General features: G+C 20.4%; 2 protein-coding genes across 3 annotated transcripts; one reads left to right on the top strand and one right to left on the bottom strand.

The window, feature by feature from the left end:
• Positions 1 to 3008: 3008 nt before the first annotated feature.
• On the top strand, positions 3009 to 13384 carry LOC100863832 (androgen-induced gene 1 protein). 2 transcript variants are annotated; one of them, XM_012493933.3, is made up of 5 exons: positions 3009 to 3112; positions 5656 to 5823; positions 11392 to 11529; positions 11604 to 11821; positions 11984 to 13384. In XM_012493933.3, the coding sequence occupies exons 1-5, from the start codon at positions 3059 to 3061 to the stop codon at positions 12180 to 12182; spliced, it is 777 nt and encodes a 258-aa protein (XP_012349387.1). In that variant the 5' UTR covers positions 3009 to 3058; the 3' UTR covers positions 12183 to 13384. The 2 variants fall into 2 exon arrangements, with proteins under 2 accessions (XP_012349387.1, XP_003698829.1); XM_003698781.4 differs by lacking the exons at positions 3009 to 3112; positions 5656 to 5823 and adding exons at positions 7817 to 7979; positions 9745 to 9935.
• smo (smoothened, frizzled class receptor) lies at positions 13375 to 18156 on the bottom strand. The gene is made up of 8 exons (XM_003698782.4): positions 17897 to 18156; positions 17396 to 17716; positions 16719 to 17159; positions 16427 to 16599; positions 15944 to 16284; positions 15550 to 15751; positions 15308 to 15478; positions 13375 to 15231 (listed from the first exon to the last, which is right to left on the bottom strand). The coding sequence occupies exons 1-8, from the start codon at positions 17906 to 17908 to the stop codon at positions 13941 to 13943; spliced, it is 2952 nt and encodes a 983-aa protein (XP_003698830.3). The 5' UTR covers positions 17909 to 18156; the 3' UTR covers positions 13375 to 13940.
• Between the last annotated feature and the right edge of the window lie 228 nt (positions 18157 to 18384).

Here is an 18384-nt window from a genome sequence, read left to right as displayed (position 1 = left end):
AAACTTAAGCACTTCATCAAATGAATGAAAAAATATGTTAATATTTATATATAAGATATATGAGTAATATATGAGTAATTTTTTGAAATATAAGATATAAAAAAAAAATTACATAAATCAAAGTGAATATTACAGCTTCGGCGCGAAACTGTTTGTTCGAAACTATTAGCATAAACTAGATATGGAATAGATCTAACATTCAATGCATTTTTTGTTCCATGCCTGGAAATACTGGAATCTTATCATTTTAATGTCATTTTCAACCTTACCGATACGGTTTAGAATAATATTGTAACATAATTGTTGAAAATTGAAATATTCAATGTAAAATTACAAATAAAAAAGATATAATTATAATAATTATAATAATTAAATATTTTATATTTAATATATTTGTATTATAAAATATTTTGTAAGTATATATAGAAGTACTATATTTTATATATTTATATCAACTATTTTGAAATAGATAATTGGAAGAATTCCATATTATTATGTACATTCTTTTAATTATAAAATCTTAAAAAGATACTATTAATGAGAATTAGAAAAAATTTTTATTTTAAAATTATTCAATAAAATATTTTTAAAAATTTTTAAAAATATTATTATACATATTATTTACAATTTATTTATCATTTTATTAAATGTTTTTATATAATTTATTTTAAAATATAAAATTTTTTAATAGAATAATAATTCAAAATTCTTTTCCTCATTATCAATCCAGATTTTTATTTATTTAAATTTTTATTTATTTATTAATTGTTGCTGAACGATGTCTTGTAATAAATACTTGGATTATGTATTATAGTGTATATATGTATTACGAAATCATCATCCTAAAGATACATTGTAAAAAATTTAATATCTAAATATTTTATATCAATTTTAATTTTGAAAGAAAAATAATAATATGTTCAATCAACATTTTATATTCTCATTTATGGCCGCATTAAAAGCAACTACAAATAAGGTAATAATAAACAAATAAATAAAAGGAGAAAAATAAAATAAAAATTGATTTTTATTTTTTAAAGATATTTTTTCAAAAATACAATAATATATAATAAGAATTTTGAATCAGCGCCATCTCTTGAATAGTTTCGGAAATATAATTATTTGAAGTAATATCTTTGATAGTCAAGAGAGGACGCTAATAATCTTATTTGTTAATTCTTACTCTATCAATCTATCCTCTTCTAATTATTTGTTTCTATATTACTTTTATTTGCGATATTCTGAAAATGGCATCGATTCTCATATTTTTATCCTATTTTTGTCCTTTTTTAAATTACAAAATTTTTTATTTAAAAAATAATTTTGATTTATTATTTTCTTTATTTAAATATGTCTATTAATAAAAAATATAAAACAAAAATAATAAATCTTATTCGATCCAATTTTTAAATATTAAAAATATATATCTTATGTAAATGTAAATTATATATTTATTTTTATATATTTATATCATATTTTATCATATTTTATTGTTATATACAATATATATATATATGTGTTATAGAAAGTTTATATATTTTTATATATATTTTATATGTATATTATAGTATAGTATAATTAATATACTATATAGTATAATTAAATTTTGATAGAATTCAATAAAATTCAAAAGTTTCTTACGAATATTTTGAAAAATAAGATCAATCATTTATTATAAATAAAAAAAAAGATTAAAATATTGATTTTTATAATAATTAAAAATTATCAAAATCAATGAATATTTATAGTATAAATTAAAATCCATAATATCAAATCAAACAAAATTATTACAATTTAATATGTGAGGTATATAATAGAATTGATAATGATAAATCTGAATGATTTGAAAACCATCTGAAAAATCCTCGATTAATTCTTAATAGTAACAATCGATTTATAATAAAAAAATACATATATTATAATACATTATTTAATTGATGATACATAAAAAAATTATTACATAAAAAAAAAATTAAACATAAAATAAAAATTTTTTATTTTATCTTTACTCTAATTATACTAATAATTATTGATGTAAATATAATTTCATAAAATTATTTAATAAATTAAATTAACTTTAAAATATATAATACTAATATAATTTCTTCAAATTTCTTCAGATAAAAGAGATAATAATGTTTATATTTAAAAAAAAAAATGAGATATATTATGAAATACATATTTACATATTTTTTGATTTTTTATTTGTATTTTTTTAAAGTCATTTGATAAGATAACTCATTTTAAAAAAAAATAAAATCTTTTTTTAAAGTCTATTATTGAATTTTATATATTGAATATATAATTAAAAATTTTATCTATTCAAATAAGAAATTATAATTTAAATTAACTTAAGATATAATAAATAATAAAGATATAATAAAATCAAAACAAAACGAACTTCGTCGTATTAAATATTCATTATTAAAAAAAAGAAATCAAGGTTTATATTAAATATCCTTATAGAAATAAATTTTTTTATTATTTATATTTTATATATTATATATTATAGAATTTGAAACAATTGATCTTTTTACAATTTGTTTTTTAAAAATGGAATATTAAAAGTTAATATGATATCTAATTTTAAACTAGTCAAATTTAAAACTGCGATGCTAACGCCACGGATAAAAATAAACGATTAATTCACATTAAACGATCTTTTTATTACTTTATTTTTTTAAGAAATTTTTTTCTACAAATAATTAATCATAATTTTTTTTAATAAAAAAAAAAGAGATATAGAAATTTTTTTTAATAATACATAGTTTTTTTTTATTATATTAAATAGAATTGAGCATTTTATATTTATCATGAAAATTTTTTAAATATATTATTATTCATACAAAATTATTAAATAATAATATGACAGATCAAATAACAAATAAAATACAAATTTTATTTCATTAATTATTTGAATAAAAATTTATTTTAATAATATGATAATTTCGAATAAATATTGATAAATATCAGTTGATGATTCTCTATATCTTCAGTATATTTTATCATTGCTCGTCGTCGGTATAGAGAGTTGTGGGGCACAGCTAATGTTCAGTTCATGGCTAGCTTCCTATTGAAATTGGTACATAACATACTTCGTCGATTAACTAAGGTTTGCATCAAGATTCTGTTATATCTTACTAATGTGAATCGAATTATTTGCATATATTTTTTATTCTTAAATTCTATATTCTAAAATTCAAATATCATTTAGTATTGATTGATATAATTAAATTTTCTAATAATTTTCAATCGTCTATTGAGTTAGATAATTAGAAGATAACTAAAAGATAATTAAAAGTAAGATTGTGTTAAATAGATTATAATATAAATATAAAAGTGAAAAAAAGTATTTTATAATAAAGATAGAGTTAAAAATAATAAAAAATAAATAATAGAATGTATAATATGATTAAAATTATTTATGTATAATATTATGTATAAAACAAAAAGTTTTTTCACACAAACAACTTTTTAATAAAATAATTCTCTTGAATTGAATTTTTTGGAAAGTGTCATGTTGAAACAATATAAATAACAATTATATAAGTAATTAAGTTGAAAATAATAATTTTTTAAGATAATTGATAAATGTATCTCATATAAAATAAAGTAATTAAGAATAATGGAGAATATAAAATTAAATAATATATAATAAATAATAAAATAGATATTTTAAAGTTTTAGTTATATTAAAATAATATTTTAAAATTTTTAATTAACTTTTAATTTGATTAGAAAATTAAATTAAAAATAAAAATATTAATGAATGATAAGTTATTTAAAAAATTAAATACAATTGCTTTGCAGAATTGACAAAGATAAATCATATTAACATATACATATACATATATATGTATATATTACAATATATATAAAATTTCGTGAATAAAATAGAAATTGATGACCAATTCACAGAAAATTTAATTTTTTTTAAACATATTTTATATAATATAAATTGAACAATTTTTAATTAGTCCTTGTTAGTTGAAATTTTAACTTTAATATTTTATTTAAAAAACATATAATGTTTTATCGTAAGTAAAACGAAGAAATCATGTTATGTAAATTATAAATAGTTTTTTTTTCTTCACGCATAAATAATTACGTTCTTTTTTGTAATATATATTTTTCATAATATAATAGTTTTTCAGCTTAAAAAAAAAAATTTGAAATTTATTTTTAATATATCTAATTAATATATAATATTTTATATTATTTATAATTTTAATAATAATAATTTATTTATAATTTTTAATATTTTTGATAATTTTTTCAAAAAAAATTGTCATATGACTTCTTTCTTTGAAATTTATTGTTATATAATATATAATATAATATGTTATTTATTATGTTTTTACTCTTTGGACTTTATATTATTTTTAGAAAACTAAAAATTAAATTAAAAAAAAACTAAAAGATTAAAACTAAAAAAGTTGAAACCAAAGAAATCTACAGTATTTTTTTTACGTATAGTATAAATATATATATATATATTTATTACTATTATATATTATTACTATATATATTATATATTATACTATACATACATATACATGTATATAGTATATAGTATATAGTATAAATATATATTTATATTATATATATAAATGTATTTATAGATTTTTATTTAATGTTTTATAATAATGTTTTATAATAATGCCAATAATGTTTTTTAATATTAAACATATTTACATAAACATATTTTTGTTTCGTAAATATAGTCTTGTTTCAACAATTACATTTGATGTATATATTACGTATATATTCATTATTCAACTGATTTCGATAATAAAAATTTAGTTATTTTTTCTACTTGATATTCTTGCAATTATTAGCAACAATTTTAAAGTAAAAAATCTGTGCTTCTATTTAATATGTATGTGATTTAATTCAATTATTTCTTATTAAATTATTGATATATAATTTGTTCTTTAAAAGCAAATAAATAATTCTATACATACATTATAAAATTGCATTCAATTAATTAAAAAATATTCAAGTAATTCGAATATTAAAAAATTGTTTATCATATATAATTGAATCATATATAATTGAATACTAATTTGTAAATAAATTAATAAATTGTGATCATTATGTATATAGAATCATAATTATAAATTTAAAAAAATTAATCAATCTTTTTTTTTATATCTCTGTTACATAAGTACATACAAGTATATATTCTAAACATAAATTAAAATCTAAATATATTTGATAATTGCATTATTTAAATAAAATTATTTGAATTGTTCTTAATAAAATAATTATATTAATTATATTATTATATTAATATTTTAAAATTAATAAAATTTTAAAATTATAGAAAAGTTTCATAATGTATTTATCTCTTCATAATTATATTAAAATTAGAAATATTAATATAATTATTATTTAAATATATATTATTTAAATAATACAAAAAATACATTATGAAATTTTTTTATAATTTTTGTAATAAAAAATAAAAATATGATAATATAAAAGAATCATTTAATTGTTTACTGAATCTAACCTATACATCATAAATGTCAAATAGGGATTATGCATCAATATTAGCAAATTTAACAGGAAAATAATTTTTTTTTAAAAGTATTTATATTATTAGTATATTATATAAGTATTTTATTATATAATTAATTTTTCTTTTTCTAGAATTTTAACAAAATGACCTATACGTTAAATCAGTTACTCCACACTTCAGCATGTCTGATGTATGTATTTACGTTATATATAGCATTTACACTTCGTATACCAACGCTTAATATTCGATTTACTAAATTCGATCCTGGACAATTCAAATACTTGACTATATGGGATGTGGTAAGTTATATATTTCTATTATTAACAAATTTACATTTTTTAAAACCATTTATTTTATTATAAATACTTAAATATTTTATTACTCATATTATTTCATTGTTTAATATAATTTTTAATATGTACTTATAATACAACTAGTTATAAACAATGAAAATGAATTGTATATCATAAAAAATAATTATAATAAAAAATTTTAAAATTATTAACTAATTAAGATAATATCATATATTTATTGTAAAAGTTAAATATAAATTTTTAAAAATATTTGAAAATATATTTGAAATTATTATACTGGAAAAAAATAAGGAATATTTTCAAATATTTTCAATATTTTTTTTTTTACAAATATTTATTTTTTTTTTACGAATATTTTAATAACGACCAGAATAAAATTTAGAAAATAATTTTTAAATAAAGTTTTTTATTTTTAATTACGTAAATACAGACTTATAAATGCTTATATACAGATATATAAGAATGTATTGTTTATTTCACAAATGTCAATAGATGGCGCCATATGGCGACTTAAATGTTATGTACTAGGTTATATACTGATTCATTGATAGTATCATGTAATATAATAGATCTTCATGTTTAAATAACAATGTTTTCATAATATCCATTGTTTTCAAAACATACTTTTTTTAATCAGAACAAGATAATAAAACTTATTAAATATGAATGAAAAATAAAAGTATAAAAGTTAATGATTGAAAACATTATTTATATATCAATTATACGTCATTCTTTATTAACAGAAAATTAACAGAAATTATCTTTCCTTATTTTAAAGAAACAATATTGTAATATTAAATAAAAATTATTATATAAAATAAATTTCTCATATAAGTTAGTTATTATTTTTTTTAAAACTTTGTAAAATTTATAATGCTATTATCTTATCTATTATATTAATTATTTAATATATTTAAATTACATTTAAATCTACTGGAAATTCTATTATCATTCTATTATCGTAATCTGAAATAAAAGCATCTAAAAATAAACATTTGTTAACCATTTTAAAAAGGTATTTTATCTGATAAGTTTTAAATTTTTTGTAAAAAGTAAAAATTTTTTTTTAATATTTTTGAATATTTTATATTATATATTATTGTCATATTTAATATAATATATATATTAGCATTAAAAAATTATTTATAATACAATATTAACCAATGTATGTAAGTCTATATATATATATGCAACAGGAAATAAAAAATTGCGTAACGTTTTTATAATAATCGTTTCTCTCTAATCTTGATTCAATCATTTTATTAGTATATACATTACACATCTTAATGAAATGATTTTGCACTTTTGATTAAAAAATGTTTGTTAATCAAAAGAAGTTTCTCAATAGTGATATAAACTATTCATTATAAATATTTATTTTTAAAAAAGATTTATAGATTAAAACAATTTTTTTTTTTTCTATTAAGTTTAAGAAAAAAATCAGATACTTGACAATAAATTTGAAAATCTCTGACTGCAAAAACTTATGCGCATTTTGTTATAGTTTTATCTTATTTTCATCTTTTATTATATTTTCTCTCTTTTATATATATCTTGTTTTTCTTGTTTATTAAATCTTAATTATATTTCTCATTATCTATCCTTTATTTATTCATCTTTCAAAGTCAATGCATATTTCAATTGAGAAAAATAGAAAGATTAAAAATAAAAGAATAGATATCACTTGCTAAATATAGACAAGTTTGATGATATTAGCTCTGTTGTTACAAGTATAAAGTAATAACAATATATGAGAATACAAATAGTCATAAATTTTTTTTTCTTTTTTACTTGTTTTATATTCATCATATATATCAATATGTATATTTTAATATCTTCTTTTGTTTTTTTTTTTTTTTTTTTGTTATCTTTATATATTTCTATGAATTTTGATTTGTACTACTTTATTCTTTCCAAATTAAGAAAATGCACATCGTGAATCATTTTTTTCTTTCTCACAGTGTATTTTCGTCTATCCGTCAGTATATTACAGACTGTCGGCACGGTCGATACTATTAGTACGGTTTGTACATGTGACCAAAAACTGGTGTGACTTGTATAACCATAAATAATTTTACATATATTAAAAAAGTACAATAAAGTAAAAGATATCCACGAAAAACATAAAAACATATTGATAGGTAATCAAAATAATTGAAATTATCTTATTGAAATTATATAAATCACAAGTCAATTGACGCTATAAGATCATAACCATAATATACCAATAAATTGTACACGTGTGTTCAGAATTAATTTTTTTCATTTAATATAACAATTGAAAATTTAGTTAAAATTAACAATATTAATTAAAATGAATCCTCCTTTTTCTTAAAATTATTATTAACGTTCAATGAAAATAAAAATTATACATGAGATAATAAATTTTATTAATATATAGTTATTTTATTATATTATTGTTATTTTATTTATATATTATAAATAATTTACGTAAACTTAATTTACTATTTTGTAGATTATGATTTATTAGAAATGATTAAATTATGATTATTACAAATTAAAATATATAGATAATATGTATAGATAAAATCTAATTTATAATATGATTTTGTTAATAATAGAGATTATACATAAAAAAAAATAGATAGATTCTTAGAAACTGCTTTTTATACTACTTTAAACTGCTTTTATATTCCATATATAATATTCTATAAGTCTACATTTTATAATTAATTACTATATTGGTATTAAAATAAATTAAATGAAATTAATTTTTCTAATAATAATAGTTGCAAGAATTAAATATATTTTTGAAAATCATTAAAATTAAAAAATATTTATAAACTTTATATAAACATATAATATTAAATAAATGTTATATAAATAAACTTTATATAATAATAATATGTATAATCTTTATATAAGTTTAATTTTTAATAGAATTTTATTAATTAAATAGTGATTTTTGTTTGATTAAGTAAATTATAAAATTATAAAATGATTATGATTAATAATTATAATTATAATAAATAGATTTCAGAATATATTACTTTTCAATGTTAAAAATATTAAATATTAAATATATATACATATATATATATTAAAATCTTCTTAAAATTAAATATTATTTTTATATATGTGTTATATATTTTTAATAGAAATATTAATGGAAATGTAATTTACAATGAAGTCATTAAAATAATTCAAATTTCAAGAAGCAGTTATTTCGTTATTGTACTATTATTATTGTTTATTGTTTTTAACGATGATATAAAATGATCTATTATACACTCTTATATTACAACTTTTATACTACTATTTACATACTAAAAAAATATATTTAAGTAATTTAAGACTAAACTTTTTTATATAATTTTTATAAACACTATAATAATAATTATTTCATATTTTTTTTTAATTGATTTTGTAAATTTAAATAATATGAAAATGTAAATATTAAAACAATTAATATTTCTTATATTAAAACAATTAATATTTCTCGTTAATATTAAAAAATATAATATATCATAATATAACATATATATATATTTGTAGATTATTTATTATATATATTTATACCTATAAAAAACAAATATATTATTTACTAATATTATTTACTACTAATATTATATATAATATATAATGTATTATTATTACTAATATATAATTACTAATATATAATTAATATTTTAATTTTAAATAATAAAATGGAAAATAAAAATAAAATGGAAAAAATTTTTTCATGAAAACGGAGGATCAAAAATTTTATACTTCTTGAATTTCTAAATAAATCGATCTCATACAAATTAAAACGATCTCATACAAAATGGGAATTTATTATATAGTGAATATTATATAATAAAAATAAATGTTTTTTTATTAAATTGTTTCTATTCGATCAGTTAAATATGATCGCTATCATGAAAATCTATCAAAACATTTCAGAATATAAAACTTATATGTAAAGCGCTTAAAAGATGCGAGACGATCTACTTTTTGGATTTCATGTGATCTCTTGTATGCAATTTGCATTTGCAGTGTATTATGATTATATGTACATTGCAATACCTCCAAATCTTATCAAAATGCATATTAATTTCGGCGGGAAATTCAAGTTTCTTACTTTCTGGGACGCGGTTAGTATCATAAAACAATGACTTATTCTTTTTTTATATTATGAGATTATTCACTCAATCAATATTATATAATCACTTACGGTTCTGTAAAGATGTAAGTTTGATTCAATTTGTGAAATAAAACTGACAAAGTTAATAATTATCAATTTTCTGAAAATCACACGTAAAATTATAAAATATTAATTTTTAGAAGATTATTATTTATATATTTATATCTTATTTATCACATACATTATATATAATTATAAAATTTATAAAATTTATTTATAGCAAGAATCAATAAATAAATTGATATGTAAATTAAACTATTCATAAAATATATGTATCAAGTCGATTTGTAGATCAATCGATTTGTAGATTAATTGTTCAAATATTTTCTTATCGATGATATTAAAATAAATGATTGCAATATAAAATTGACTTAAAATAAATTATTTTTTTAATAATTTAATCAATAAATTTGAAAATATTAAATATTTCTATTATGATTTACTGCCGTCGGATAATTTTCAATGTGAAGATATTTTACATTGATATTACATTATGAACTCAAAGAACAGCAAAATTCAATTGTTCGAGCACCACTCCATATTATCTCGGAACTATGGCACGTGTCATGTCATATTATCCATGTATGATCAAGTGACTATTATTATATGATTTGATTTATTCACGCGAGAAAATTATTAATATTTTTTGGTATAATTATTTTATACAGTATATTTTCATTCGAAGTTTTTTTTAAAATTAATCTATATATTTTAATCATTAAATAATATATCATATATTATTATATTTGATTAATTAATTTAAACTGATTTAATATATTAAAAATTTATCTTGTTAAAAATTGACATGTATTAAGAAAATCTCTCTGAATAAATAAATTATTAAAAATTATACTATGTGCAATAATATAATATAATATTTAACAAAATATGTTATAATTTTAGATCATATCATCCAATAAATATTTATTTTCATTATTGTATGGAAAAATATACAATTTATTTATTTATTTTTAAAAAATTATCTAATAGTTTTGAAATAAATATTGATAATATTTGAAAATATATAAATAAATTATTTTAAAAAATCACTACATAGTCTATATTTATATTCAAAAATTATATATCTGAAAAATCATAATATATTATTTAATAATCGAAAAAAATAGTATACCATTGCAGAAATAATATTATCCATTTATTATCTAATTTCAACATTACATTTTTAGCGAAGAAATTATTTCTGATTAATTTAATAACTTAATAAAATTGATTTAATGATTAGATATTTACATAAATCATCGTTAAATATTATAAAATATATTATTTTCAAAGTAATTTTAATTTATTGTAATTTTCAAAGTAAAATATTTATAAAATAGAATAATATATTCAAATTTTCTTATTAATTCTGTGGGCGATGATTTAATATAATTTATTTTTTTCAGATCATTCAAGCAGTATTTTTTTTTATATGTATGTTAAATGATTGGTTTGGTACAAATGCTGTTAGTCCCAAAAAGCCACCATTTATACGTAAATTAAAAGATTATATACATGCGATACTTAGTTTTCCGATTGCCATGGTAAGTAAAAAAAAAAAAAAAAATTAAAAAAAAAATTAATATTTTATATATGTTACGATTTTCATGGATCATAGTTTGTTGGAGTAACATTCTGGGCTCTAATGTTTGTGGATCGTGAATTGGTGCTTCCAAAAGCTGTAGATCCTTATTTTCCATGGTGGTTAAATCATTTAATGCATACTATGATTATGATTACCATATTAGTAGAAACGATTTTAGCGCCACGTACATATCCAAAGAGATCGAATGGTCTCCTTGGTATAATAATATTCTTATTTATATATTTAGTTTGGTATGTTGAAAATATAGAAATTATAGAAATATATTATTTTAATATATTTCTCTATTTTTTTATTTTTATTTTATTTTTATTAATTATTTAATATATATAAGTATTATTATGTATTTATTATGTAATGGTTATTATGTAATTATGAATTATTCAAATTTCCAGGATATATATAATTTATTACAAAAGCGGTGTCTGGGTATATCCAGTATTGGAAGTGCTATCATTGCCATTACGAGTTGTGTTTTTCAGTACATTGATCACGTTCAGTATAGGCTTGTATTTTATCGGCGAAAAAATGGACAACTTGTTTTGGGGTAACGAATATATTAAACATAAAAAATCTTATGCCAAAAGCAAATAACCTTGCTCATGGGTGATAAGGTGTGCTAATTTTGATTATATATAATTAGCCTCCTCTTAGGTGATGGTGAATAAAACAAAAATTAATTTCTTTTCCCATCATTTCCCATTTATTTTACATTACGGCATGTATGCATAACACGCCATTAAATAAATCTTCTCGAAAATTTTTAAAAAAATATGATAACGTGTGCATGTACAAATGCAGGATTGTATTTATTATTTTAAAGCAGAAAGCACGAAGAGAACGCGATCGTTAATAATTTGTTCACTGAAGAGGGTGGCATAACTGAAGCATGTATAAGTACATAGATGTGATTTTCTTCTGTATGGCTTGTGTCATATATGATGAAAGAAAAAGAGCAAACTAATTGTCTCTCTACACACTTTGGTGTCTGATATTCATGGTGATGCAAATTAAAAACTGGAAAAAAATGAAAAATGAAAAAACACGAATACATATATATACACGCAATTATTATATTTTTATATGTTCAACAAATTATGTTACTCTGACAACAAAGAAAACACTGATGGCTCTATTTGTATCGAGTATAGGAAAAAAATACGTAGCAGAAGTTATCGGACCGGATTTGAAAGCATAATGACGTTCATGTTGAAGAATCGAGCAAGAGGAAAATATTTTTGTGAAAATTAAAAAGAAAAATGATGAATATACATGTATGTTTATGCTTTGATGTCAAGTCATAGGATCTCATATTAAAAAGAATGAAGTGATTATAAAGAGAAATTCCATATTCATATTACGAAATCGAGTTGCAATATTTTTTATTTCACAAATGTAAAAAATAATATATAGATTCTATTAGATATAGTACAGAACATATATACATTTTGTTAATATTTTCTGTTATGCTTCTAGATTAAAGGTGAATTAAAAATAAAAATAAAATATTATTTTTAATAAATATTTAAAAGTTTTGCTTTAATTGATATTTTCTGGAAATAATTTAGATTGGAATATCAAAAAATTTAAACTATATAGAGAAATTATCAATTATTGCTTATGGACTTTTTTTATAATATAATAAATATTAAAAATGAAATATTTGTATTTAAAACAATTAGATATTTTTTAAAATATTTAAGTGACAAATTATGTTATTATAGAAATTTGTATAAAATAGACATAAAAATTGAAAAAATTATTAATATTATCAAATAAAAACGCATTTTATATAATTTGTGCATTTTTTTTATTAATATTTTAAATATTACATTAGAAATGTAAATACTAAATAATTTTTTAAATATTTTGCATAATATATTGTAATATAACTTTTTAAATATATTGGTAAAAAAAATTAATATAAATTTAAAATAATAAAATAAATTGTACTTGAACATACGCTCGCGTATTATATTAAAAAATATTTATATGCAGTTTAAGTACATTAAGATATGTATTTTTGAGAATACTGTAATAAAGAAATGTTAAAAATAAACTTAGATTCTTCTATATAAAAACTAAAATGAAGTATGTTTATGATACGTTTATGTCTTTAATAAGTTTTAAAAAAAAATTTTTTGAATTACAATTTTATCTCTAATAAAATGTATGTATTTATCTATTTACAGTTGAAATCATGTCATTGCACTATTATAAATATACAGTCTATTACAAATATACAGAAAAGATCAAATTTGGTAATGTGGCAATTATATGACTGATAAAAAAATATTTTATTTTTTTATATCTAATTTTATATTAAGAGTTTTTCGAAAAGAAAAATTAGCGTTACGTAGTGATATTTTTGTTTTTATTCAACTGTGGTGAAATTTGCGTTCCTTTTGAACTACAATTTCGACTATTGATAATCTCATCTATACTTTGTTTTAATTCTTCCATTTCTAAAATGTCTAATGGCAAAGATGTTTGTGTTGCTATTTCTCGAGCATTACCAGTCTGACCTTCAGATTGCATGAGTCTTGTTAATTCAGGACAGCATGAAGTTAGACTAGATGTTAGATTACCTATCCCAGCTTTTCTATACACTTCTTTTATTTCTGCATCGCTTTTCAACTTAATATCACTAGATTCCTGAAACAAATGTTTCAAGATGGTTTCATCTTGAAGCAGATATTTACTTTTACGGCCTTCTCTGCTCCGTCTATCACTTTCGTGACTATAACTTTTTGAACTTTTGTTACTAGTTTTACTTTTGCTACGTTCATGGGGTTCTTCAGGATCTAACATTTTTGCTTCTTCTTCCGGTTGACTATCATCACTATCACTATCTTGATCATCTTTCTCCATATTTCCACCTTCAATATCTACATCTTTTCTTGGCATTCCTTGATGTTGTTTCTCCTCGCTACTTAAATTTTCATCACTACCACTTTGTCCTGGAAACAAAAACGGAAGCAACATCCCTGGATTTTTCCCATCAAACAGCTTAGAATTCAAAGCACGTTCATCTAAACCAGCACTAGCCGATCGTCTCTTCATATTAGGTACTTGAATAGGTGGTACTCTTGAATTACCACCTATAGTTAACGCTGACAATATCTGTGCACCAAGCTGACTTTCTTGTGATGTTGTACTGCCTCTTCTAAACAATGGGCCTACTTTACTTGATCTTGATTTTCCAAAATCTCGTCGCCGTTTTCCACGTCGACCGCGTGAACTGCTAGCAACTTTCCGCGTTGTTTTCAATTCAGCTATTTGAACTGATATTTGAGAATCCAAAGAGTTTCTTCTGGATTCTACGGATACTCGACGCACGCTGAAGCTAATTTCAGAATCTACAGAATTTCTTCTATTACTGGATACAGATCCCGTTGTACCACCAACGAGTGCACCTCTACGAGTAACTAACTTTGGTAAAGCAGCTGCCCATGTTGAACTGAAATCTTGAGAAGCTACGGAATTTAAATCGAAATTTAAGCCAACTGGATCTTCGTGAGTATTATGAAAACTGATAGATAATCGACCAGCATTATTAAATGTTTTCCGTTTTGCGAATGCTTGAGCGATTACTTTATGTTTTTTTAGTCTAATAGGTTCTTCAGTTTCACAATTAAATGTTCTAAAATATAAAAAAATTATTGTATTATTTATTAAATATAAATTAATAAAAATGAAAACGATATTTAAAATTTTACCGTCTAAGAAATCTAGTCCAAGTATCTACTGTTGAACCAGTCCATACCCATGAAGACATAAGAATACCAGCAAAGAAAGGCGATAGCAAATGTAATTGCATTTTAGCTGCACTTGGTCGGATTTCCATTTTACATTCAGAGATATCCAAATATTTTGTAGTTATTGCACATCTATGAATGAAATATAAAATTTTAGATATGATATATGTACATATTAACTTTTTATGTATTATTTTTCTTACATCATATAATTTCTAAAACTTTGATGCCATTCTGAAGAATGTTGAAATTCATAAATATGACAATAAAAAGTCACCACAACTGCAGCGAATGTAAAAATCGAGAACAATCCCATACGTACAATAGTTTCTCGTATTTTAGAACTTGCTCTTTCAGATATAATTTCTTGGCTACTGATTTTTAATCGAATCAAAGTAATTAATCCTAAAATTATTTACAATAATATTACTTAAATTGAATTTAAAAATTTGATTTTTTAATATTTATTTTTATTTATTAAAAATACTTACAAATCATGATCTTTAAGGAAAGCATACAAAAAAATATATATATATTTTTTATATAAATTGCATATAATGAAAAATTTAATTACAAACATATAAATTAAAAACATACCTCTGGATAAAAAATAACCTCCAACCAGTAAAACAATCAACACAGGGCCAAGTAAAAACCAAGCTCTAACTGCATGATTAGTATAACCCACAAAACATATACCAGTAACACTATTTCCATCAATTTCTCCTAATCCCATGATTGTGACAGTGAGGACAAGTGGTAAACACCAAGCAATTAAATGAAAATATGAACCCTTTTTGTCAATTCTATCTTGGATTTTGCCTAATGCTTGAAAGCTCATATGCCAAGCATATGTAAGAATCACAAACCAGACCATAGCTGCCATAAGAGAGTAATACACAAGAACAAATACTACGACACATGATAAATTTTCTCCACTGAAAATATATTAGTTAAATATAATATACAAGTATATTAGTAATATACAAAGTTTGTTTATATCTGACTTGATATAATTTTGAATAAAACAATTTATTATATATAATAATATACTATACACATTAAATAATCATAATTTACCTCGGTTCACTCATTCTTAAAGTTCCATCTTTTCTACATACAATTACTTCTCTACTTCCTGGTGTAAATTGAGCAAGCCATCCAATACAGGATACCATAAAACAACAATTAATATAAAATATTACTAAAGCTGGATATTTATTTGCACTTCTCCAATCAATTAAAAATGTTATCTAAAATAAAATATAAATGAAATGCAATATTATATATTATATTTTATTTTATTTAAATAATAAATATATTTTAATATATTTTAATTTATATAATATATTAAATCCTTTTTATTACTTACAATTGTAAATAAATTGAATGAACCACAGATTCCTGCAGCCCAAGCAATAAAAGAATGAATTTGTTTATGTTCATCTGGCGTAAAAAATGGGTCATTACATTGTAATCCACAACCTTCAACTCCTTCAAAAATGGCAAGGGCATTATCAGTTGGAACCAAAGGCTTTAAGCATTTGCTAGAAATATTAAATTTCAATTCTCTAATATCATTTTTACATAATCTAGGAAATAAATCTGTATTTTCACATTTAACAAAACTTGGCCATATTGTGTGATTAAATACAATTCTACAAGGTCCTGAAACCATTTTACACATTTCTTGTGATGGTAAATCTACTGTGTCATTGATACATTTTGGCATAAATATTGAACACAAGAGAGGTTGAACAACTGCCCAACACTTTGGCACATGTCTTAATGCTTGTAATACATGTAATTTTTCCTGTAAAATAAATACATAATATTTAACATACAATGAATAATAGAAATCAATCATAAAAAATTTCTTCAATCACAAAAAAAAAATAAAGAAAACAGAAAATGATTTTAAATTTGAAGAACTTATTTTTTAAATTTAAAAATTAAGACTTATATTTTTACAAATTTAAAATATTATATATATATATATATATATAAAATAAAAAAAATATATATCAAAAAAATAAAAAGTAAAAGTACCTCCATAATATCTTGAGTTATATGTTCAGGTATAAGTTCCAATGTAGTAGTAGTATATGGTAATCTTGTGCCCATACATGTATTCTTTTGCATCTCTACACATTTTGCATGCCTATGACAATTAAAGGAATCGGATGGTAATTCTCTTATGGGATACCTGCCCAGCAGGTAACTAGAATCCTTTATTCTATCTCTGGAACTTAGTTCTAAACTTTGTTTCCATGTTTCGTTTTCGCCATTCAAATTAGTAGCAAATGCATCTGTTAGTTCTGATGATACTCGATGAAAAAGTATAAAATAATAAACCAAGAAAAATATCATCTAAAAAAAATTAATAAGACTGAAATTATAATAAAATATATATAGCAGTATTTTCTTATAAAATTTTATATCTATACAGAATTTTCTGATATACTATTGACATATTATTATTAAAAAAAAAAGTCATACATACTGCATCGAAATAAACAATAAAAATATTTTGTAAATAAAATTATATACCTTCAGATACATCCTTAAAACTATTGTTGTCTTCGGCGTGTGGACTTTGCCGATAATTCGATACTCTCACCACTAGGTGTCTACTTCTATCTCGCAAATAATCCTTCCAATCTTCGTTTCTACAAATATAATTTTAAAACTCATCTCCCATGTGTATACAATAAGGACCATCGACGGTATCCGTACTAACGGGTTCCCGGGCCAGTTACTATAGGCTAATTATTTCGTGGAGACTACTATATTCAGTCTTAGAGAAGCCCGCCCTCTTCGTTTCATTCGAACAAAGCGTGTCTTGCATCTTCTTCTATGCTCTGTGACAGTTGCATCCAGCATACGAACAGCTCGGACCACACAACACGTTGCGTTCTCTGCAGGCCACCCACGACGAACTCGATGAACTTGCTCCATACCTCTTTCCGGTGTTTTGAATGTACGGCTGTATAAGAAGCTTTACAAATAACTCACCAGTGGCAGAACTATCAATGATG

This window comes from Apis florea, unplaced genomic scaffold (genome assembly GCF_048593485.1).
Source record: "Apis florea isolate Af1SG1 unplaced genomic scaffold, ASM4859348v1 contig_3158_pilon, whole genome shotgun sequence".
NCBI classification, from domain to species: Eukaryota; Metazoa; Arthropoda; class Insecta; order Hymenoptera; family Apidae; genus Apis; species Apis florea.
Note: the sequence above shows the minus strand (reverse complement) of the source record. Positions and strands in the feature narration are given on the sequence as shown.